The following is a 24,133-nucleotide window of genomic DNA, read 5'->3' on the forward strand; positions in this document are numbered from 1 at the left end:
TTTGTGTTTTTGTGTTGACTGTTTTTGTGTGAATACTGTTCTTATTCTCTATTAGTTTTGTGGCAGCTATAAAAACCACATGGCTTAAAGAATGCAATTTGATTATCTTAAAAGTCTCTGTTAGAGGATGTTGTGTCATTGAACTAAAAACAAGTTGATGAGATCATATTCTTTTTTAGAGGCTCTTGAGAAATTGTTTTCCTGGCTTCTCTGTCTTTTTAAGAGTTACCCCAAACATTTGCTCAATCTTCAATGACAGCAATATTGTGCCTCTCAGACCTTCTTCTGTTATTATACCTGCTCTCAATTGACAGTTGACTACGTGTAGTGATATTTTGTTTGAGTTTCAACAAATAAAGCTTGCCTGAAGATCAGAGTACAGAGCTAATCCACTAAAGGACAGAGAGGGGTGGCTCATACCTTTAATCCCAGCACTAGGGAGACAGAGCCAAAGGGATCTCTCTTCGTTCAAGGCCACCCTGGCTACCCAAGATTGAATCTGTTTGAAAGAGAAACAGAGCTCACACAAATGTAATTCCAGCACTAGGGAGGTGGAGGCAGGATGTGGCTGGGTGGAGAGAGGAATATAAGGCAGGAGACAGGAGCTCAGTGTAGCCTGAGGTTTGGTGGAGACAGATAAAGCCTGGAGATGCAGTCTCAGGACAGGAACGCCCCTTTGTTCTGAGCATTGGTAGAAGTAAAAGAACTCTCTAGTGGCTGACCGCTTTGCTTCTCTGATCTTCAGCATTAACCCTTATATCTGACTCTGGGTTTTTTTTATTATTAAGACCAACTGGAATTCATGCTACAACTAAGGTTCTGGCCCTTTTAGTACAATGTGTTTAGATTGGGCAAACAAATTATGAAGGATAATTTTCCAATCTAAAGACAAATCTGTAATCATGTCTAAAAAGAAACTTTTCCTCCATTAAAAGATAGTATAGTCACAGATTTGGGGGGACTGTGGAGGCTAACCTTGGTTGTTAAGTTGACTGAATATGGAGTCAACAAAAACATACACGGCTGGGCATTCCTGTGAGTTCCTCAGTCAGATTATCTGAAGCAGGAACACCCACCCTAAATGTGACGGATGCCTTCTGGAGGCAGCCCACATAAAAGGACATTAAAGAAGGAAACTTTCCTTCTTTGGGCCTACTTGCCCTCGTTCTTGTTGGCACACTCATCCATCCTGCTGCTGTGGCATTTCTTCATGACATTAGAACCAACTTCTTTGTGACGCCAATGTAAAGTGGAGATCAGCCGGACTCATCCAGTACCAGATTAGGACTGTCGGGACTTGCAGCCTCAGAGACTGAATGACTAAAGCAGTCTCAGTCTTTCCAGTATGAGACTATTAGTGGACCATACCCGGTAAGTCAATCTAATAAGTCCTATCCCTATCTTTATCTCTAGATCGTGATGATTGGAGTGAAAACAGTCCCCATGAGTTCATATGTTTGAATTCTTGGTCTCCGGATGGTGGAACTGTTTGGGAAGGATTGAGAGTTGTGGCCTTGTTGGAGGATGTTTGTCAGTGTTGGGGGAGGGGGTGAGGTTTCAAAAGAATGGTGACATCATCAGTATGCTCTCTCTGTCTCCTGCTTGTGGATGAAGATGTGAACTCTCGACTCTTCCTACCACCATGACTTTGCTCTGCCATCAAGGATTCTAGCCCTGTAAAACCAAAAGCCCAATTAAATGCTTTATTTTATATGTACATGAACACGCTGGTCGTGGTGTTTTATCGTAGCAACAAAAAATTTCTGTCCCGTGCTCCTCTGTCTCTGTCTCCTTTCATCGCCTGAATATTAACCTTCATCAGGCGATGAAAGGAGACAGAGACAGAGGAGCACGGGACAGAAATCTCAAGGTCCAAATCAGGAGCAGAAGGAGACGGAGCACGAGCAAGGAACTCAGGACCGCGAGGGGTGCACCCACACACTGAGACAATGGGGATGTTCTATCAGGAACTCACCAAGGCCAGCTGGCCTGGGTCTGAAAAAGCATGGGACAAATCCGGACTAGCTGAACATAGAGGACAATGAGGAATACTGAGAACTCAAGAACAATCGCAGTGGGTTTTTGATCCTACTGCACGTACTGGCTGTGGGGGAGCCTAGGCAGTTTGGATGCTCACCTTAGGAGACCTGGATAGAGGTGGGCGGCCCTTGGGCTTCCCACAGGTCAGGGAACCCTTATTGCTCTTACAGCAGATGAGGGAGGGTGACTTGATTGGGGGACGGGGAGGGAAATGGGAGGCGGTTGCGGGGAGGAGGCAGAAATCCTTAATAAATAAATAAATTTAAAAAAAATGCGAAAAAAAAAAAAAACAAAAAAGTAACTGATCCATCAGTTCTGAAAAAAAAAAGACAGGGAGAAGGAAGTATACAAAAGACAAACAGAAAGAACCCTGGAGAGGAGAAAAGAAGTAAGATTATTCGGGGTCCTTGAAACGCAAAGAAAGGCACAGTGGTGAAGGAAGCCTGTTGAGAGGGTCAAGGAGCAGCTTTAACAAAGCTGTTTGAGGCAACTTGTCAACTGTAGCAGTTATACTGCAGAACTGGGGGAAAGTGCAAAGGCCAAGGGACAGCTTGGCTTCCATACTCCCCAAATGAGGCTTTGATATCATGTGTGGTATCAGAGAAGCTATAGTAGAGGACCAGAACATTCACCTCTACCACATAGGAGAATACCAGACATGCACAGCTGGGGAGCCCAAGATTTCTCAGACACCAGGGATTAACAGGTTTTCCTGTCTCCCGACTGAAGCTGACAGAGCCAGGAATCAGAACTTTTATGATCGTCTAGCAATAATTGCAGTAGTCTCTGTCCTGTGATGACATGTGGCTGAGTGGGTGACGAGGCAATCCTATCTGCTGTAGCCACAGAAGAACGAAGGAAGCTGGGGTGCTCAGCACAGTTCAGCAGTCACATCCTTTAGGCGCCACAGGAAAGTCAGGTAAACAACACAAAAAAACCCAATCTATTGAGTCTGGTGCATGCATATCATCCCAGCTCTCAGGAGGCTGGGGGAGACAAGTGAGTCTAGAACACCTCGGTCACAGAGCGAGTCCCTATCTAAAAACTCTGGGCTTCTGCCACCAATCGGCAGTCCTGAGACAAAGACTCCCACTCCCTGGATAACTCACTGTTGAAGCCCGGTAATATGGAAGCTTTATATCTAGATTTCAATTGAAAATCACTCCCTGTACCAAGAACAAAGAAAATCTCAACTTGAATTGAAAAGATGATAATCAGCAGACACAAAAACCAAGCTGAGAGAGACAGTAGAATTATCTAACAAAGAATTTACATGGATCATTATAAAAATACTTTTTATAAACGTCCTTAAAAAGTATTATCAAAGGAATAGAACACCTAAATGAAAAAGAAGAAGAAGAACAAGGATTGAAAATCATACTCAGAATTTACAATTTCAATTAACGGTTCAATAACAGAATCAAAAGGAGAAAGAAAAATGTATCAGTGAACTCAAAGGAAGAATAATGAGCAACCAACTTTGGTATAGGGGTATTTTTTTTTTGAGACAGGGTCTCTCTCTATGTAATCTTGGCTGTCCTCAAACTCATTATGTAGACCAGCCTGGGCTCGAACTCACAGAGATCTGACTGGCTCTGGCACTGAGTGCTGGGATTAAAGGTGTGTGCCACTACATCCAGCTCATTTAATACAGCAAAAAACTGATCTTAAAAACAAGTGACAAGATGGCTCAGTGGTGAAGAATGCATACTGCTCTTATAAAAGACCAAACGCAATTCCCAGCTCCCGCATCTTGGCAACTCCTAGCCACCTGTGACTCTGACTTGAGGGATGCTGATGTCCTCCTCTGGCCTCCTCCTACTCAGCACTCAGGTGCACAGGCCCCACTGCCATACATACACATTGTTTCAAATGAAAATAGTATTCAAACTCAGGAGAATAACCATAAGTAAAAACATAAAATAAAACTACCCTGAAAAATAAAGCCTCGGGGCCCTATAAGATTATAATATTCAGGTGATTATTATTTCAGAAGGAGAGAAAAGTGTCACATGAAAAAGTGCCTGAAAACAACGCTGAAAATACATAGAACTGAGCAAAGAACAAAAAGAAAGTGAAGAAACTGAGTGAGCCTTGAAGAGGAAATCTAAAAATAGCCACCAAAGACTTACCATATTTGTACTACTGAAAACAGAAGACAAAAATAAAAAAAATAAAACAGAAGGATAAAAAAATGATGAGAGCAGTGAAGGCGAAAGATATTTATAGGAAGGATTATTTGTGTATCAACATACTTTTCATTAGAAACAAGAGATTGCAGAAGACTTTGCGTTTGTTCTCTGAATGATGGATGAAAAGAACTTTTACACAGAATTCTGTAGTAAAAACATCCAATAGAAACCAGGAGACGATGAGGCTCAGTATGTAAAGAGTTGCCACGAAGGCATGAGGACTTGCGCTCAGTGTGGATAAGCTGGGGACAGGCAGGGCCCGGCGGCACACATCTTGAATCCTGCACTCAGGTGGGTCTCTGAGACCAGCATGGGTTACATAGTGAGACCTCGCCTAAGGAAGCAGCAGCGACAGCAGCAGCAGCTGGCTACAGTGGTTCTCACTCCTAATCTAGGAGAGACGGTTTCCTACAACTTACTGGCAAGACAGTGGAGCCAAATTGTTGGGTCCAAGACCAGTAGGAAACTCTGGCTCAAAAAATAAAGTGGATAGCACTTGAAGAATGACAACTTCAGCCGTCCTTTGAGCTCTACATGTATACATGAGTATATACATGCACAACTGCGCATACATAATACACATAAACACACAAAGTCTGTAACACAAATATATTTTATTTCTTCTGAGATATTTGTGATTGAAGAATTAATTACATTGTCTTATGAAGTTCTAAATATCTAAATGTCTTCCTTGATATCTAGAAGAAATACGCAAGGCAAACGCTATAAACCAAAGAAGATGCGCTCATGCCTATAATCCCAGGGCTCAGGAGGCAAACGCAGGGAGATAACAGCAAGTTCTAGGCCAGCTTAGTGTTCACAGGTTCCAGGCAGGCCAGGGCACATGATAAAATCTTGCCTCAAGAGAACCAAAACCAACCGCCAAAGGCAGAAGTCGAATGGGTAACATGTTGACACCAGTGGAATTTGGTAAGTTATGCGTATGTAATGCCATATGCAGACAAGTAACCAACTGAACAGAAATACAAAGATAAGCTGGGGAACAGACGGGCACACACAGATGTAAGCTAAAAGGTAACTAAAAAAGGAATAACAACCAAAAGATAGTAAAAATCAATCAATAAATAAAATGAAACAAAACTGAAAGCAAACAATAAAAGACGCAATGTTCTAACATTCTAACTTAAAGGCAGCTAGCCAGAGTGTCCATCAGCAAGCAGTAACAAGATTGTCTCAAACAGGCTGAAAGGTGAGGACCCACACCCACGTTTGTCTTCTGACCTCTGTTCACACTGGTGTAATGTACACTCACATATAAACTTGCACACTTACATAAATCTGCGCATATACATATGTGTGAAAAAAAAGTTTAGAAAGAGAGAGAAAGGGAAAAAATGCACTAGAGAAAAACTTAAAAACAAGGCCTGGCATGGTGGCAAATGCCTTTTATCCCAGAGGAAGGAGGATCTCTGTGAATTGGAGGTCGGCCAGGTGCATATAGAAAGTTACAGGCCCCGGTCTGAAACAGCAACAAACTCCTGACAGGCATCCAAGACAAAAACAAAATGAAAAAAACAAAACCTTAATTTCATGCTTGGAATCCAGGAAACTGAAAGCACCGGCAGAATCCCCGAGAAAAGCTGTACTTTCCATGTTCTGTGCACAGGGAAACTTGGGACCTGCAGCAGCAGAAGGTAAAGCGCTGAGTGGAGGCAGCCTGCAAACCCTGCAACCGACGGAAGCACCTCACCTCTGCCCATGTACTTACCATCTAGGTTCTCGTCCTGGTCTTTAGCAAGTAAATTTCCTTTACTTCCAGCCACGGATGATGATTTTGCTGACAGCAAAGCTTCGGGAGCGTTGAAAGAATCATACAAATCCCAGGAAGTGGCCATTATGCCTGGACAGACAGAAAAGGCAAAGGATTTCAAAACAAATTCTAATATTACAGCTTTGTATGTAACTGGTTGTAGAAAAAATCTAAAATTATTTTCTATTAAAAGCATGTTAATTTTAATGGCATTGGCAGGAAAACAACAGAAATAGTTCATGAGGCCACCACAGGAGATCCTGAGCCACTTCACTATTAGCTTCTAGATATGCCTTCATGTTTTAGGGATAGCCCAGGTTACCCTCACTCTCATCTGACCTCTGTCTCTCCATCTTTCCTACCCAGGCTTAAGAAGAATCACCTCATCAGCCTGTCACTGCAAGGCTGTCATGGGATATGGAGCCGGGCAACAGCCAGACAATGTTTTTGCTAGTGACTGACACACTATATTTTATATTTTTATGCTTATATTTTACAAATCTGCTCGTGGGAAGCATCTCATTCCTTTTTACTCAGTAAAGTTCCCTATACAACTATTTAGGTAAAAACATTGTACTTGTTAGGACAATGACATTGTCAAAAACCTTAATTGCATTTATTCAAATCATCAAATATAGCAATGGTGACCAAATACAAACTGAGAGCATCATTTATCTTTAAATAATAATTTCAAAAGCCCCCATCCTCTTTTACAAACAGTTTACTGCTTATGTAGCGATATATTATCGCTGGGTACTACATTCCTACCACTGACCCTACTAACTTTCCGTTAATGGTGTGGAGTTTTTGTTTTGTTTTTAAGAATGATGTTTTAGTAAAGAACTTTTCCTTTAAAACTCAAGATGGAATCTGGGCCTAGTAAATGTAGCCATTTCTACTAGAACCATACAATATAAAACCAAGGCTCTCAGCAAAAAGGAAGACGAGAAGGAGGAGGAGGGGAGGCAGAAGGAGAATAGGAGGACAGGGGAAGTTTTGTTTTTGAGGTAGGATGCCATGTAGATAGGCTGGTCTCAGATTAGCTATGTGGACAAAGATAACGGATTTCTTGGTCCTCTCATTTTTGCCTTTCCAATGCTAGAGTTACAACGATCCATTGCCATGCCAAAAGTGGGTTGTTTTTAATGTGTGAGAACATGTGTATACGTGTTAATGTGTGTGGGGGGCAGGTGTGGGAGAGCTGGCTCCACTCCTTGCCTGAGGGGGTTGGTTCCAGCATCCTAACTGAGGAGCTTAGCTACCACCCAGGCTCACATCCTGGGCCTTTGGATAGCCCATCCTAAACACCTACCCCATCTATGACCTCCTGGAGCACATGAACATAACTTAGCTGCAGGATCTTTATGTCTCCGGGTAATAGCAGGATAGAGGAGTTTCGGTGAAGATCCAGTATTGATGGTGTACCAGGAGCCAGAAGCCCTGGATCTAAGCAACAACTCATTGTGATAAGCATTTGCGGATGGGGCTGATTGGACAAAAGGGTATAATGCATGGCACACTGCAGCTCCCAATGCCACTAGGATGAATGAAGAGGTGTTGGAGAGGTGGGAAAAAGGGAGGAGCGAGGTGGGATTATTTTTTTGTTTTTAATTAATTTTGAGGGGGTGGGTACTTCTTTTGAGGAGAGATGCTGTAGGGTGAGGGGTGGATATGGAGGGACTAGGGGATGAACGGGATTTGGGTGCATGATGTGAAATTCCCAAAGAATCAATAAAGAATTATGTTATTTTAAAAAATCTGAGCTGGGTGATGGTTGTACATGCCTTTAAACCCAGAACATGGGAGGCAGAGGCACGCAAATCTCTGTGAGTTCAAGGCCAGCCTAGTCTACAGACCGAGTCCCAGGACAGGCTCCAAAACTACACAGAGAAACCCTGTTTCTAAAAACAAAACCAAACCAAACCAAAACAAAAACAAATCTTCAACCTAGTGGATTTGGTAATTCTTCCCTTCTGAGTGCAGTATATACAATTCACATGTGTGCCTGGTACAGCCAGAGAAGCAGAGCCTCTTCCGAAGGAGAAGGATCAGAATGCACACTGTCTGAAACTGAGCAGAGCCAACAGCACACCCAGAAGCGGCTAAGCGTTAATTCCATCTCCTGACCTTTCCTTCCAAAGGAGTCCCTTCTTTTTCCCTGGAAAAGAGGCCACAGAGTGAAAATTTAACTGCAATTCCTCCATTTGCACAAAGGGTGGAGTAAGTTAGTAAGGAGATGAAGGGGTAATTTACAGCATCCTCAAATCACTCAAGACAACATCTTATAAAGAGGCTCAAGAATTACATGAAGAACAGTAAAGGCAGATGGAATTGCTGATTCACACCTACAATCCCAGCCCACAGAGGCAGAGGCAGTAGGACCTTTGAGAAAGAGACCACCCTGGCATGAGGCTAGCTTGAGCTACACAACAAATTCAACAGCCTAGGCAACATAGCAAGGTTCTTTCTCTGGTTTAAGAAAAAACAAAAGTCACATAGCAGAAGCCTGGTAGTGAAAGTGGTTGAGCTATCATTGAGTCACTGGGATAAATGTCACTTGATCATAATGTACAGTCCACTTCATGCAGGGTTGGATTGAGCTTGCTAGTATTATGGGGGGTATTTTTATATTCAAAACCATTTTTTTTGGAAGAGAGGATGGAAGATTAGCATTAAGTCTTCTATTTTAAAAAAAAAAAAACTGTTAGAATTCACCTGAGGAACCATGGACCCTGGCGTTCTCTCTGAGGAAAGGCTTAGGATTGCTAGATCAATCTCTTTACTTTTGGTAGATCGAGTCAGATTTTCTACTAGCCCTTGAGTCAGATCAGGCCACTTGTGTCTGTACAGGAATTCTTCTATTTCCTTTAGCTATCTATGCTGGCATACCGTAGTTTACAATATTCTATCACAGCACTGGTTGAGGAATTCTTCCATTTCCTTTAGCTATCTATGCTGGCATACCGTAGTTTACAATATTCTATCACAGCACTGGTTGAGGAATTCTTCCATTTCATCTAGCTATCTATGCTGGCATACCGTAGTTTACAATATTCTATCACAGCACTGGTTGAGGATCCACAGTCACACCTGCACTTTGATAACCGAGTCTCCTCTTTTTCAGTAATCAGTACAGCAAGTTGGCTGATTTCATTCACGTTTCCAGAGCACCAGCTTCTGGTCTGTATCTAGTTCACTTTTCTCTATTTCGCTTGTTCTGTTACTTCTGTCCTTCTACTAGAATTGGATTCAAACTTCTTCAGCATCCTGAACTGTAAAATTAGCTTATTAATTTGAGCTCTTTCTTCTTTCTGAATTATCTAGCTATTCCTCCTTAAGCAGTGCTTTGAAACATTCCATACATTTTGGTACACTGGGTTTTCATTTTTCAAAACATATTCGAATTTTCATTTGGAATAGAATATTGTGCACATTTTCGTTATGTCAAGTTTGTTTCTTGTCTTGTGGATGTGATGTACGGCCCTCACACGTGCTACGCAAGACTACCACGGAACTACAGCCCAACACTCTCTACGTGGTTTACGCATCTGTCTGGCTCTTCCGCTCATTACTGGAAAGGCATGTTAAAGCATTATTGCGGGACTAATGCTCGCCTCACCTGAGTCCACTCTTGCTGCTTATTTAGATCTCTCATCTTACGTTTACAACTGTTATGTTTTCCTTGTGGGTTGAGCTATTGATTACTACACAGTGTTCTTTGGTACTTATGAGGATTTCCCAAAGTCTTCATCTGATTAGTAAAGCTGTCTCCATTTTCTCTTTCATGCATACTTAGCCTCTCACAGCGCTTTTATATTCAGCCAATCTTTTTCAACTGTACAGCATAATTAATTTATATTTAGAGTAATAACTAATGTGGAATTGTTGGTTTTTAAAAAACATCTTGATATTTGTATTCTCTCTACCTTGTTTCTCAACTCCTCAGTGACTATTCTATGTATAATTGATCTTTTGACAGTGTCTCATTTTTATTCCGTTCTTATCTTCCTTTCCCTAACTTGTAGGATGTATATTTTTGTTGTCATCATTTTTTTGTATGTTGGCACCATTTAAGGATTATAACCAAATTTTGAAAATTAAACCTATTCTTAATTTAATAACTTTGTAAATCACATATTAAAACTTTCCTTTTATATAATTCTGCCTCACCACTTGTTTTTGAAATTTATATTCTTTGCATATTGTAAGTCCATTAACAACCTAAACACTGTTTTATCAATATCTCTAAAATTTAATATTTATTTATTATTATTTTTTGATTTCTCGAGACAGGGTTTCTCTGTAGCTTTTGGTTCCTGTCCTGGAACTAGCTCTTGTAGACCAGGCTGGCCTTGAACTCACAGAGATCTGCCTGCCTTGGCCTCCCGAGTGCTGGGATTAAAGGCGTGCACCACCACAGCCCGGCCTTAATATTTATTTTTATGTCATGAATGTTTTATCTGCGTGTATCTATGCATGCAGTGCCCACAAAGGCCAAAAGAAGGCATTGGATCCTCTGGAGTTGGAGTTACAGATGGGTGTAAGCCACTATGTAGGTGTGGGAATGGAACCCAAATCCTCTGGAACAGCATCAAGTGCTCTTGACCACTGAGCCACCTCTCTAGGCTCTCTGCATCTCTTTTAAACTCTACTATAAAATGGGCAATTAAAAACAAAAGTTACCAGTTTCTGCCCTTGCCTGTGTGTTCTTTTACTGCTCTTCAATTTCCTCTCAGCATTTTCCGGTTCCTGTCTCCTGTCCCCCATTTTCTGCCTAAGGGACTCTAATTAGCATTCATTTAAAACAGCTCTGCCATCAGTAAATCCTGTGAGCCTTTGAAGGCTCAAAAGTATCTTACTTTCTTCACTACTAAAGGATCTGGCATTTTTATTTGACAGCGTTTCTTTTGCTTTCAAACTTTAAATGTCATGGTGTTAACGTCTGCCCTCCATGGTTTCCAGTGCAAAATTTAGTATTAAAAATTAGACCGTGTGTGATAAATCATTTTTATATTGTGACTTTCAAAATCCTCACTCTGTGTTCTGACTGACTATGCATGTGTCTTTGTGTAGATGTCTTTTCGGAGTTCTTCTCAGAGCAGACCCTTAGCAAGTTTAGAGAGACCTGTTCCTCTGCTCCTGGTGCCCCTCCTCACAGTCCCATTGCATCCACACATGTGTGCTTACTGTCTCATGGGTTTCCATTAGCGTAGTGTTCTTCCTTCCTCTTCCTCAGACTGAATCTTTTGCAATGATCTATCATCAAGAATTATTACCCTGTACCCTCATCCATTGCTGGTGGGAATGCAATCTTGTGCAACCACTGTGGAAGTCAGTGTTATGGTTTCTCAGGAAATTCGGGATCAACCTACCCCTGGACCCAGCAATACCACTCTTGGGAATATACCCAAGAGATGCTCTATCACATGTCAAAAGCATTTGTTCAACTATGTTCATAGCAGTATTATTTGTAATAGCCAGAACCTGGAAACAACCTAGATGCCCTTCAATGGAAGAATGGATGAAGAAAGTATGGAATATATACACACTAGAGTACTACGCTGCGGTAAAAAACAAAGACTTCTCGAATTTTGCATGCAAATGGATGGAAATAGAAAACACTATCCTGAGTGAGGTAACCCAGACCCAAAAAGATGAACATGGGATGTACTCACTCATAATTGGTTTCTAGCCATAAATAGGGGTCACGGAGTCTACAATAGGCGAATCTAAAGAAGCTAAGTAAGAAGGTGAACCCAAGGAAAAACATAGTTATCCTCTTGGATAAGGGAAGTAGACAAAATTGCCGGGGAGAAAAGTGGGATCTTGGGGGTGGGGTGGGATGGGGGTTAGGGGAGATGGGGAGAGAAAAGGTAGAAGGGAAGGAGGGGGGACTTGGGGAAACAGGAGGATCGGGATAAAGGAAGGTTGGATAGGGGAGCACGGAACCACAATTCTTAGTTAAGGGACCCACTTTAGGGTGGGCAGGAGACTTGACCCTAGAGGGGTTCCCAGGTGCCCAAGCTGAGGTCCCCAGTTAGTTCCTTGGGCAGCTGAGGATAGGGAACCTGAAATGACCCTACCCTAGAGCAATACTGACGAATATCTTGCATATCATCCTAGAACTTTCTTCTGGCGATGGATGGAGATAGAGACAAAGACCCACACTGGAGCACTGGACTGAGCTCCCAAGGTCCCAATGAGGAGCAGAAGGAGGGAGAACATGAGCAAAGATGTCGGGACCACGAGGGGTGCACCCACCCACTGAGACAGTGGAGCTGATCTACTGGGAGCTCACCAAGGCCAGCTGGACTGTTACCAAAAGAGCATGGGATAAAACTGGACTCTCGGAACATGGCGAACAATGAGGGCTGATGAGACGCCAAGGACAATGGCACGCGGTTTTGATCCTACGCAATGTGCTGGCTTGGTGGGAGCCTAGCCAGTCTGGATGTTCACCTTCCTAGATATGGACGGAGGGGGGAGGACCTAGGACTTACCACAGGGCAGGGAACCCTGACTGCTCTTTGGACTGGAGATGGAGGGGGAGAGGAGTGGGGGGAAGGGGAGAGGGGTGGGAGGAGGGGGAGAAGAGTGGGAGGAGGGGGAGAAGAGTGGGAGGAGGGGGAGGGAAATGGGAGGCCGGGAGGAGGTGGAAATTTGGTTTTTTTTTCTGTTCTTTATTCTCCTTTTATCAATAAAAAAAATTAAAAAAAAAAAGAATTATTACCCTGTCTTCTTTCCTAACTGTTCTGTTGCAAACTATAGGGCAGAGTCTCATTTCCATTGTTATACACAATGAGATGACCCTGAACTCTTGATCCTCCTGCTGGCCCGTCCTGGGAACGGAGACCTTACAGGAATGCAGCGTCACACTTCACTTACGCGGTGCTGTGGATCAAATCCAGGGTTTCGTGCTAATGAGCATCTGTACTTCCTGTCAGCAGGCTACCAGGGAAGGAACACCAGCAGGATACCCAGGTACGCCCACACATCATCCAGACAAGGATACCCAGGTACGCCCACACTTCACCCAGGCAAGGATACCCAGGTACGCCCACACTTCACCCAGGCAAGGATACCCAGGTACACCCACACATCATCCAGGCAAGGATACCCAGGTACACCCACACATCATCCAGGCAAGGATACACAGGTACGCCCACACATCATCCAGGCATGGATACCCAGGTACGCCCACACTTCACCCAGGCAAGGATTCCCAGGTACGCCCACACTTCACCCAGGCAAGGATTCCCAGGTACGCCCACACTTCACCCAGGCAAGGATACCCAGATACACCCACACATCATCGAGGCAAGGATACCCAGGTACACCCACACATCATCCAGGCAAGGATACCCAGGTACACCCACACATCATCCAGGCAAGGATACACAGGTACGCCCACACATCATCCAGGCATGGATACCCAGGTACGCCCACACTTCACCCAGGCAAGGATTCCCAGGTACGCCCACACTTCACCCAGGCAAGGATTCCCAGGTACGCCCACACTTCACCCAGGCAAGGATACCCAGGTACGCCCACACATCATCCAGGCATGGATACCCAGGTACGCCCACACTTCACCCAGGCAAGGATTCCCAGGTACGCCCACACTTCACCCAGGCAAGGATACCCAGGTACACCCACACATCATCCAGGCATGGATACCCAGGTACGCCCACACATCATTCAGGCGAGGATACCCAGGTACACCCACACTTCACCCAGGCGAGGACACCCAGGTACACCCACACTTCACCCAGGCAAGGATACCCAGGTACGCCCACACATCATCCAGGTAAGCCACACCTCTGCTCTGAGGTAGGAACGAGGGAAAGCTCAAGGAGACTGGAGCATTTGTTCTTCCTCTTTTATGTAAAAGGAAGTCTCAGGGGTGAGCAATAAATATCCCCACCTAGAAGACACATGAACGGTCCTTTACAACAAAATAAAACTACACTTGTTTTTACTAGAGGTTTGCATTTTCAATCTTTAGAAGAATCTAGCTCCCAGCTATATTCAGTAATAACTGCAATCAGATTATGCATGCTCTTTCTCCTCGTTTGTCCTCTGCCCACATCCCATGGGCTTCTGCAGTATCCTCAGGAACGTTAATCTGTAAACACTGAGAGGTAGTAAGGCGAGTGTTTCAGAGCACGGATTCTAAGACCTGTGTGGGTCACCAACTGAGGTGACTCTTCTGTGCTGATTGCTCAGCAAGGAAATGGAGACTACAGTTCGAACCCACTTTACAGCGATATGGTGGTCATTGAACCACTTATGATGGGAAGAAGGGAAGAACTGTGTGGACTATACAGACGGATGTACTGGTAGTAAACTATATCATAAAATCATTTTCTGTAAATTGTATAAATAATTGAAGAGCGCAGAGTTCTGATACAAGGTGAATAAAAACTAGTCTGAACAATTATGTTACTCAGATACTTTATATCATTATTTCCCGTCACCTTGTCAAATTCTGAACATTAGAAATCAACAGTACCTAGTACTGAGATCTAGGCAAATCTATTTCCATTATTTATTTATATAGTTTAACATGTGTTAACTGACAGAGTCCACGAACAGATATAGCAGCGGTTTGCCAAGAGGAATAAGACAAATTACCTTTGTCTTCCATTATGATCTTTTCACACTGGACATCTTTATTCTTTGGTGCGCCATTAAATGTTTGCATCATCCGTTCGACATACAGGTCATTGCCTAATCTATTTCTACAAAGGACTTCATAATTCTTATTTTTCTGTCTGCAAAAAAAGCAAAAAGTAGCTGATGGATTAAAAACTAGCATGAACATACATCATCACCTTTCTCCACTGCACGGTGTCGAGTGCTTTCACTAGTACAGAGTGTAACAAATGTCAAGTGAGCATCAACACCTCGGTAGGAAAATACGTCACTACCTCACCACCGAAGGGCTGTTTCGCGCTGGGCTCCCCAGCGTCCACACTACTGTCAGAGTTTACTAATGTTCAGAGAGTTTAGGGACTTTAATAGGGACATCGAAAGCTACAAACTCGTTCAAAGTATTACTGTTGCAGCATTGTGCGCATGCTGTGTTCATAACTGGTTAGTTGTATTTTTACATTTTTATTTTTCTGAAACAGGGTTTCTCTGTGTAGCCCCCAGATATCCTAGAACTCACACTTGTAGACCAGGCTGGCCTTGAACTCACAGAGATTCATTTGCTTTTGCCTTCCCAGTGCTGGGATAAAAGGCGTGAGGCCACCACTGCTCAGTCTAGTTATAAGTATTTTTTTTTTTTTTGGTTTTTTTCGAGACAGGGTTTCTCTGTGGCTTTGGAGCCTGTCCTGGAACTAGATCTGTACACCAGGCTGGTCTCTAACTCACAGAGATCCGCCTGCCTCTGCCTCCTGAGTACTGGGATTAAAGGCATGCGCCACCATCGTCCGGCTTATAAGTATTTTTAAATTCACATTTTAATTTTATTAATCTAGGAAATATTTCTAATCTCCTAGTGTATATATGAATGCCTTAGTTGGGATGACTCATTTTTCCTTTCAATGTAGTCAAAGAATTTAGTGTAATTCTACTTTGAAAATTTAATTTAAAATGATTATGCCCCTCCCTTTATTATGAAGTGATCTTTTTCTAAGTATTCTGTCTGCTTTTTTGAAGGTTCTGAATTTTTTTCCTACATTTTCTTGTACTTAAAAAAAATCTTCTTTGGGGGTGTAGAGATGGCTCAGTGGTTAAGAATATCTACTGTTCTTCCAGAGGGCTGGGAGTTGGCCTCCCAGGATCCACACTGGGAAGCTTGGTACCACATGTAACTTCAGCTCTAGAAAATGTGACGCTCTCTTCTGGCCTCTCCTAGCACCTACATGCATAACAGAGTGAGCTAGCTCCCTCCCTCTCTCTCTCCCTCCCTCTCTGTCTCCCTCTCTTCCTCTCTCCCTCTCTCCTTCTATCTTTCTCCCTCTCTCTCTCTTTCCCCCCCCCCCCCGCCCACACACACTTAAATAAAGATAAACCTTGAAAAAACCCTCTTCTCTTCACATCTGGTTTTCAGGAGTGTCAGCACAATGCCCTGAGGCTATTACAGTTGATTTCATTTTTGCTTCTATACAAGAGTCTGTTAGTAGCTCAGGAAAGCCTCCCGACTCTGGTCCTCTGTGATCTGCTGTGTACATGTCTGCAACACTGACAAGCTAGACCATTATTTTTATAATCATTGTCTCTTTACATTTTATTTCCTGTAGTTATTTAGACCTATTTTTTCAGCCATTTAATCTTTACTCAATTACATTTAAACCAATGTTTGCTTTTTGACAATAAAGTTCTTATCCAAATATGTCATTCAGAGCTTAATGTGAATGTTTTAACCATCTTGATTGCTGAAACACTTCACAACGACTTTGTATTTTGTATCTAATCATACCATAGCTCTAACACCCTCAGGGTCTGAATTTCGGATCTGTTGCTTATCCTTTAATAATGGCTCGTCTTTTATTGATTTGGTATATTTTTATCAAATTCAACCTGAGGGAATCATTTTTAGTTTCCTTATTATTGTTGTATGTGTGTCAGTTATTAAATGTATGTGTGATGTGTGCACATGTATGTGTGGGTACATACATAGAGATGTATGGGTATGTACATGTACCTAGAGACCAGAGGAGAATGTCGAGTGTCCTCTCACTCCTTTAATCCCTTGAGATAAAGTCTCACTGACCCTGGAGTTGGGCCAGCAGCCAGCAAATCCCTGCAATCCTTCTGTCTCCACCCCCCAACCCCTACTCCCTTCCCACACCAACCACACAGGTCTCTTATGTGGGCAATTGGGACCCTAATTTAGGTCCTCATGCTTTGTATATATGCATATACTGTTTTTATTAAATCACAGGAAGGAACATATATATCTTCTACCTCAAACATTTATTCTTTGTGCTGAGCCCAAAATCCTCTCTTCTAGCTATTTTGCAGCATACATTGACTGACCCTACAGCTGTGACAGGGATCTAGGACTCGGTCCTGGTAACTAGAACTGTGAACCTGCTGACCACTGCCCTTTCTTCTTCAAAAGTTCACATAGTTACACAGGCTATGCTAAAGATAAGGGCTTTTCCTATAGAAAAATGTCATGTGATATAAACATGTCCATATAAGATCATAGAGTACATGTGTAATTTCAAGGGCACATTTCTAGAAATCTCCAAGGACTCTTCAAAAGAACCTCTAATTCAGCGTCCAAGCTATATAGAAGCAACATAGACGATGGAGCTATACATACACTATTTTCTCCGCTTCTTCGGATTCTACTGAGTATATGACTGTCGGCAGGTCAAAAAATTTCAGTGTTTTCGTCTCCGTGAGAATGATCTCTATGTTCTTCTCCAGCTCTTCCTTTGTTAAAGATGTCTCAAATGTGGTTCTCAGAACTCGCACATCTAAAATACACGTCATAGGAAGATCACCCTGGAACTGCTCGTGTGCACACTTCCTAATCGCTAAGACACCATGATCACACACACATGGCGAGTGTGCACACTGCCTACTCACTAAGACACAATGACAACATACAACATGTGCACACTGCCTGGTCACTAAGACACAATGATGACACACACACAGCAAGTGTCTTTATACAGCAGTCTCTTTAGGTTTTTTTTTTTTCCGAGACAGGGTTTCTCTGTGGTTTTGGAGCCTGTCCTGGAACTAGCTCTTGTAGACCAGGCTGGCCTTGAAGTCACAGAGATCCGCCTGCCTCTGCCTCCCAAGTGCTGGGATTAAAGGCGTGCGCTACCACCGCCCGTACAGCAGTCTCTTTAACTTCTGTGAAAGCAACTGGAGAAGCCAGCTGCTGCAGGCATTAATCCCAGGCTAGTCTCACACCTCTGGTCACAGTTCCATGGGAAATCCTGTTACAATTACCCTGTACTATTACGAGGGTAGCTGTTGGTACTACTGAGAAAGAATACGGGGGCATGTGTATGAGGAAAGTCACCTGACCCTTTGAGGCCTCAGCAACCTTACTACTTACTTTGTTTGTTCTTTTTTTTTTTTAAACGGGCCTCCTCTAATCATCTTCAACAGGAGATAAAAGATTCAATGGGTCTCATTGATTACAGGTGTAAAATGGTCCCAATTTTCACACAAATAAATAATATGTTTTAAAAAGATGGGTCAAATCTTTCGAATAGTGAAAGGCTCAATATCACTAAGGACAGAATTTCAGAGCTGAGAAAGGGTTATATTCCAGGGCTGGGAATGGGTTATCGGTAAGAAACAGCCTTGATGCGGCATATAACTCAGGGTTCAATAGGTTTGGGGACATGAGACAGGACCTCCCTATGTAGCCCAGGCTGGACTCACTTCCAGTGTACGGGCATTACAGGCATGCATCATACCAAGCTTCAGTGTATTCTTCTTAACAAGAGAGGAGAGAGTGGGATGCAGAAGACTGACACGGGTAAAGTTTGACTTATTTTAAGGCAAGAAAGTAAGAGTTTAACACTTCCCAGAGACAAAGACTCAGTCCCCTCTTAATGCTCATGATCTGAGGGGGAAAATCTCCTAAACCTCCTAAATCTCTTAAAAATCTGAAATAAAGTACAAGTATCTTTTTAAAAAACAACCAACATCTAGAATGGTTACATATAGTAACACATTCTCATTCATGCACAAAATTCTAATAAATGTATTTTAAGAAACTATGGAAATGTTGTGCTACCCTACATGAAGAATTGACCAGAACACGGTCTATGTTGTAGTTACAATGGCATAAAATAAAGGTCAGGAAAGAGGAAATATTTAATAGTTAGCCCTTCTTAATGATTTTTTAAAGAAAAAAGTCCTTGAATAGATTTTAATATAAAGACACGATTTAAATAAGTAAATCTGGTTAAGAGAGGATAAGCAAAAAGAAGTAAAGGAATTGCCCACACAGACAGTGTTGAGGTACGTGTTGCTCAGATTTCCTACAGCATCAATGAAGAAAATAAGCAGGAGTAATTGTCTCATGCTCCACAGGAACAGGGAATTTCGAGACTGAAAAGAACAGGCTTGGGCCAGGTGCCTTTAATCCCAGCACTCAAGAGGCAGAGGCAGGCAGATCTCTGTGAGTTCGAGGCCAGCCTGGTCTACAAAAGCTAGCTCCAGGAAAGGCTCCAAAGCCACAGAGAAACCCTGTCTCGAAAAAAAAAAAAGGCTCTTTTTTTTTTTTTTTTTTTAGACCATGAGTACTCTTTTAGACCATCCATCGGATGCTGGCTAATGGCTTGGCTGTATATGAAGTAGCCTGGCAGCACAGACGTAGTTCTAAAAACAACCTCACGTGAGATACACCACATATATAAAGTCTAATGCAACAATATCAGTTATGTATTAGAGCTGGGGAAAATACATCTTCTTAATGGCAGAGGAACACACTATCCAGACAAAACCACAGAACAGCAAGTAGGCTTTTGTGCAGGTCTATCATCTTCTGAATGTTGCCTGAATTTGTTCCATATTAAAAAAAATGAATTCTAGTAGCACTATGTACCTACAGAATCTATTTCATGCATCAAGATTACCAGCTCCAGACAATAGATGAAGACTACACTTGCGTCTTTACCTAGAAACCTATCAATGCACTTTTTGCTCTCAGCAACGGAGGAAGCACATCTTTCTCCACCCTTGATGTTCAAGAGATCTCCAGTTGTATATTGCAATCATGGCTCCCTTTTCACATCTTCACACAGGAAGCCCCTGGAGAGGGACAGGAAGGACTCTGTAGCAGTCTACAGTATTTAGTGAATGGGTAAGACATGGTCACCCTTGGGGCTTCAAAAGCACTTTCACTCATAACGCAGTATTTTGTTTCCAGTCCATCTGCCCTTACCCCGTGTTCTTCAATTAATTGAGACATAGGGAAGGAAAACGATCTATTCTCTGGTTACATTAAGAGACCTCAGTAAGGAGCAGTTCAGGAAGCCTTCCTTGAGCTGGTGTTTAGCTACAATGAGTCTAGTGTCATTACAATCAGACTGAGATACAAAATAGTGCTTCTCTCTCTTCGCAAATGCACATGTGCTAACCAGGGGAACTTTATGAGTTCATGTAAAAGGACCTACTACTCATTTATCTCCGTGCCTAACATGCTGCTCCATCATACAAACGCCAAGCATTTCCAAGCCCAGCCTCCTTTCGGCTCTGAAAAGTGTTATGTGTCAGAACACCCAGAAGGCTTGTGCAAGATTTCAAGATAGTTTAGAGTAATTCTTTTTTTCATTTTAGAGTAGTTCGAGGTGTAGAACATCTGTAAGAATGCTAGAGCTTGTGTAGACCTGCACTCAGTAGCCCCCACTGTGAACATTCCTATCGTGTGCCTAGAGCAGCTAATGGGCCAACAGTGATACTTCACCATCTGAAGCCCAGGTTTTATTCCAGGATGCTTCATTTTTAATGCCATCTAAACACTCATAATTTATTCCAAAATATCAGCCCAGACACCACATTTGATCATCCTGTCCCTTAGGTTTTCCTAGACTGTGGCAGTTTCCTGTGTTAGAAGGCTGAGTATTGTTCATGCATGTAGAACATGCTTCCGTTTAGGACTGCCTGAAGCGGGACACAGGTTACAGGTTTCTGGACAACAGAGGAAGGAGCTAGACTGACAGCGCATCAAGACTATCAGTACAGCTTCTTGCTGACGTCATCACCTCTTAGCTGAGACTGGTCTCTGTTTTCATACACTGGTCTGGTGAAAGCCATGATGCAAAGTCCATATTAAAGAGGATAGAAACTCTACATTGAAGCAAAAATATCCACATAAGTATTTAGAATTCTCTACAGAAGTCTATCTGCTCTACCCTTTACCATGTATCTAAGTATGGGCTCCTGGATATTGTCAATGAGTTATAAGCCAGCATTATACTTTCTGATGTTGAACTTGTCTACCTTTGGTTAATGGAACACTAATGGCTGCTGTGTCCCTGTCATTCTTTTTTTGGGGGGGGGGGTGGAGGAAACGCAGGGTTTGTGCAAGTATTTTTTTTAACTTTCTAGTTCATCTTATATATACCCAAGGCTCAGAAATCAACTACTTCTCCAAAGGGCCCTATTTCTTTTAATGAAGAATAGTATGCAAAGCTAATAGTGAAACAAATGTTTTATAAACAGACCCTTATTTACACAAAGAATATGATTACTTATTTGGCAACTCAGGACAAAACAAGATGAGGGGCTGGAAAGATGCTCAGTGGTCACTACTAGTCACAGATTAACTGAGGTTCAGTTCCTAGCATGTGCATGAAGACACATGATGGTCTGTAGCTCTAGTTCCAGAGAATCTGATGGCCTCCCCTGGCCTCCCCAGGTACTGCACACACATGCACACATACACAGGCAAAACACCCATACACATAAAACAAGCACTTAAAAAGAACTTCTAAGTGTTGACTTATATCTACATGTACAGGAAAAAATGAGAGTTTCTTTTTAGGTCTCTCTCTCTCACTCTCTCTCTCTCTCTCTCTCTCTCTCTCTCTCTCACACACACACACACACACACACACACACACACACACACACACATAACACACACACACAGGAAAGGAAGTATCGTTAAAGACTAAACTCAGGGTCTTTGATGTAGGCAAATGGTCCCCCACTGAGACAGGTCCTCAGCTGCTTTTTATCTACTCTCAGTCACAATTAGAAATTAATCTTAAAATAGTATAAAAGCTGTGACAAAATAACCTAGTATTCACAAACATTACAAACAATGACAATTTCCGTGTGGGGAGTTAAACCATTGAAAATACATTAAAGCTGTAAGATTGAAAGAAAATTGCTTTTATTACCTGTAAAACTAGCCAGTCTTTCCCTCTTGTAAGCTGGTTCTTCTAGATCCTCTGACAATGATTCGGTTGTGGACACACTTGACTTTGACACTGTGCTGCTCCCCATGACTGACCTTTGAAAGTTATTAACACATTTGGTCAATGTCCTTATGAGAAGCCAAAAGTGTAAACTAGACTATATCAACAGATGGACAAGTTAAACATGCTAGTCATATAAACAACATAAATCATTATATCTTTTAAATCTTCAGTTGATTTTTCATGTCATTTAAAAAGTGAAAGTATATTTTAGAATAACATATCAGATCTTCACCGAGGACGTCAGTGTTCCCAATGTATATTTTGAATGGCTATCTAAAATATAGCTCCCTCTCAGACTCCATTTTCACTATCTCTTCATCATTTTGTTGCTGTGTGTTTTAGCACCTCCATCCTAGGAGTCTGTTTAGGGCCTCAGCCAAGAATATTCTTCTCTTTGCTTCTGCACATTCCCCATAACTCGGCTCAAAAGTTCAATTTTACAAAAGTCCCCTCGAAAGGTAACAAGACACAGCTACACTGTAGAGTGCTTTCCTTCTCGGGGAAAGGTAACCTGAGACACAGCTACACTGTACAAACGGAAGTCTTCCCTACAAGAGGGGATGGGGGAAGCTCTTGAGACTAGGGAGGTTAAAAAAAGGTCATGTCTGGAAAAAACCAGTAACTTAGAAGAGTCTTAAAGGTCCCTCCCCAGAGTAAAGGAATAAAGAAGTCTGGGGAGGAGACTGAGTGGCTGAGCCACGGGGAGGAGGGGCACGAGGGTGGGGTGCAGATTGTGGGGCTGTGACACTGCCTACAAGCTGTGCAGAGCTCAGGGGTGTGGCTTGTGGTTACCACGTGGGATCTGCTTTTCCAAGACACAGAGTTTCTTTGAGTCATCCCAGTTCCTGACTCCTGTTAGTAATGCCAATAAAGACTCACGTTCCACCACACTGGGCTTTCATGCGATCATTAGTTTGGTCAGTCATGGGTTTCCTTTAAAATTTTAAACAAACAATCATAACATTACTCTGTAACATCTTACATTTAGGCTTTCAATTGTTTACAAAGGGGTCAACTTTACTGGAAGAGCCCTTGTTTCTTATCTGGCGTTCCCTGTGGCTCGTGTGTGAATTGAGTGTAGGGTCTAGAGCAGTGTGTGACTGCACTCTATTCTAAATGGCAGCAATAAAACCCTAAAGAAACTGGGCCAAAATATTTAGTTGCGATTTGTGCCAGCTGTGAAGCTAGTCCTTTGTTTCAGAAACCTTGGGCAATCTCAGGCAAACATCTACACACTTTTCACAATGTTTTAGAATTTGTGGGAAATCTTCAGTCAAGCTCCAAACACGAATATAATTAAAACACAAAAGCTAGAACACTAGGATTTATCGATTGAAGTCAGAAAAGTGGAAACATATATTCTGTATGTATGCAATAGAATCAGAAGAACAACATAAATGAAATCAAAAGAACTGGGGCCAGGATACTTCACCTTGTGAACTGCCCTAACATACTAGGGTTAACTGTATTTTGATACAGACTGTACGAAGAAATAAAATCTGGTGAAAGTGATCCTTCTTGTGACATCAAGAGTTTGTTGGGCTTTGCTGTTCCCAGGTGTGGATCTGGACGGTAGAGAGGTCGGGGAGTAACATCAATGCCTCTTGCATCAAACACCTGTAGAGAATGGTTATTTAAACTGAATATCCAGACAAGAAAACAGAAATACGTATAGCAGAAAATTATTCAGTATAATAATGTTCTTAGAACAAGATGAACATGAAAACTTGAATAATACGAAATTTTATGCTTGAAATTTAACTAGGCAAAATAAAAACAATCTTACTCCTGTACCTACATACAAGTAATAAACACAGAGATATGATGTGAAAATGGTAACTGATCTCTGTAGCTAATCATTATATACAGAAAGCTGGATGGTATGGCCAGTCACTTGATATGGCTTCTTTTATTTGTTTTTTGTTTTTGTTTTTTGTTGTTGTTTTGTTTCAAGACAGAGTTTTTCTGTAGCTTTGGGAACCTGTCCTGGAACTAGCTCTGGTAGACCAGGCTGGCCTTGAACTCACAGAGATCCGCCCAGCCTCTGCCTCCGAGTGCTGGGATTAAAGGTGCGCGCCACCACTGCCAGGCTGATATGGCTTCTTGATGTAATCAAATGTGACAGAAGCATACAGAAGCTGATGGTGTGACAGCAAACTTTTTAATTAATTACTTATTTAATACGTTTATATTTGGTTTTTCAAGACAGTTTC

At 42.3% G+C, this 24,133-nt stretch overlaps 1 protein-coding gene across 3 annotated transcripts in view; it reads right to left on the bottom strand.

The window, feature by feature from the left end:
- The window catches only part of Dnai4 (dynein axonemal intermediate chain 4), a 70,463-nt gene that overhangs the window by 24,040 nt on the left and 22,290 nt on the right, over window positions 1–24,133 (bottom strand). For all 3 annotated transcript variants that reach the window (XR_012907432.1, XM_075945356.1, XM_075945354.1), the window contains 5 exons: window positions 23,353–23,537; window positions 21,840–21,952; window positions 17,285–17,441; window positions 14,638–14,777; window positions 5,962–6,093 (listed from right to left, as the gene is read on the bottom strand). Coding sequence is in view for 2 of the 3 variants with exons in the window: in XM_075945354.1 (XP_075801469.1) it covers window positions 5,962–6,093; window positions 14,638–14,777; window positions 17,285–17,441; window positions 21,840–21,952; window positions 23,353–23,537 (727 nt within the window). In the remaining variant the exon portion in view is untranslated. The remainder of the gene's footprint in view (window positions 1–5,961; window positions 6,094–14,637; window positions 14,778–17,284; window positions 17,442–21,839; window positions 21,953–23,352; window positions 23,538–24,133) is intronic.

The sequence above is a fragment of the Microtus pennsylvanicus genome, chromosome 13, assembly GCF_037038515.1.
Source record: "Microtus pennsylvanicus isolate mMicPen1 chromosome 13, mMicPen1.hap1, whole genome shotgun sequence".
NCBI classification, from domain to species: Eukaryota; Metazoa; Chordata; class Mammalia; order Rodentia; family Cricetidae; genus Microtus; species Microtus pennsylvanicus.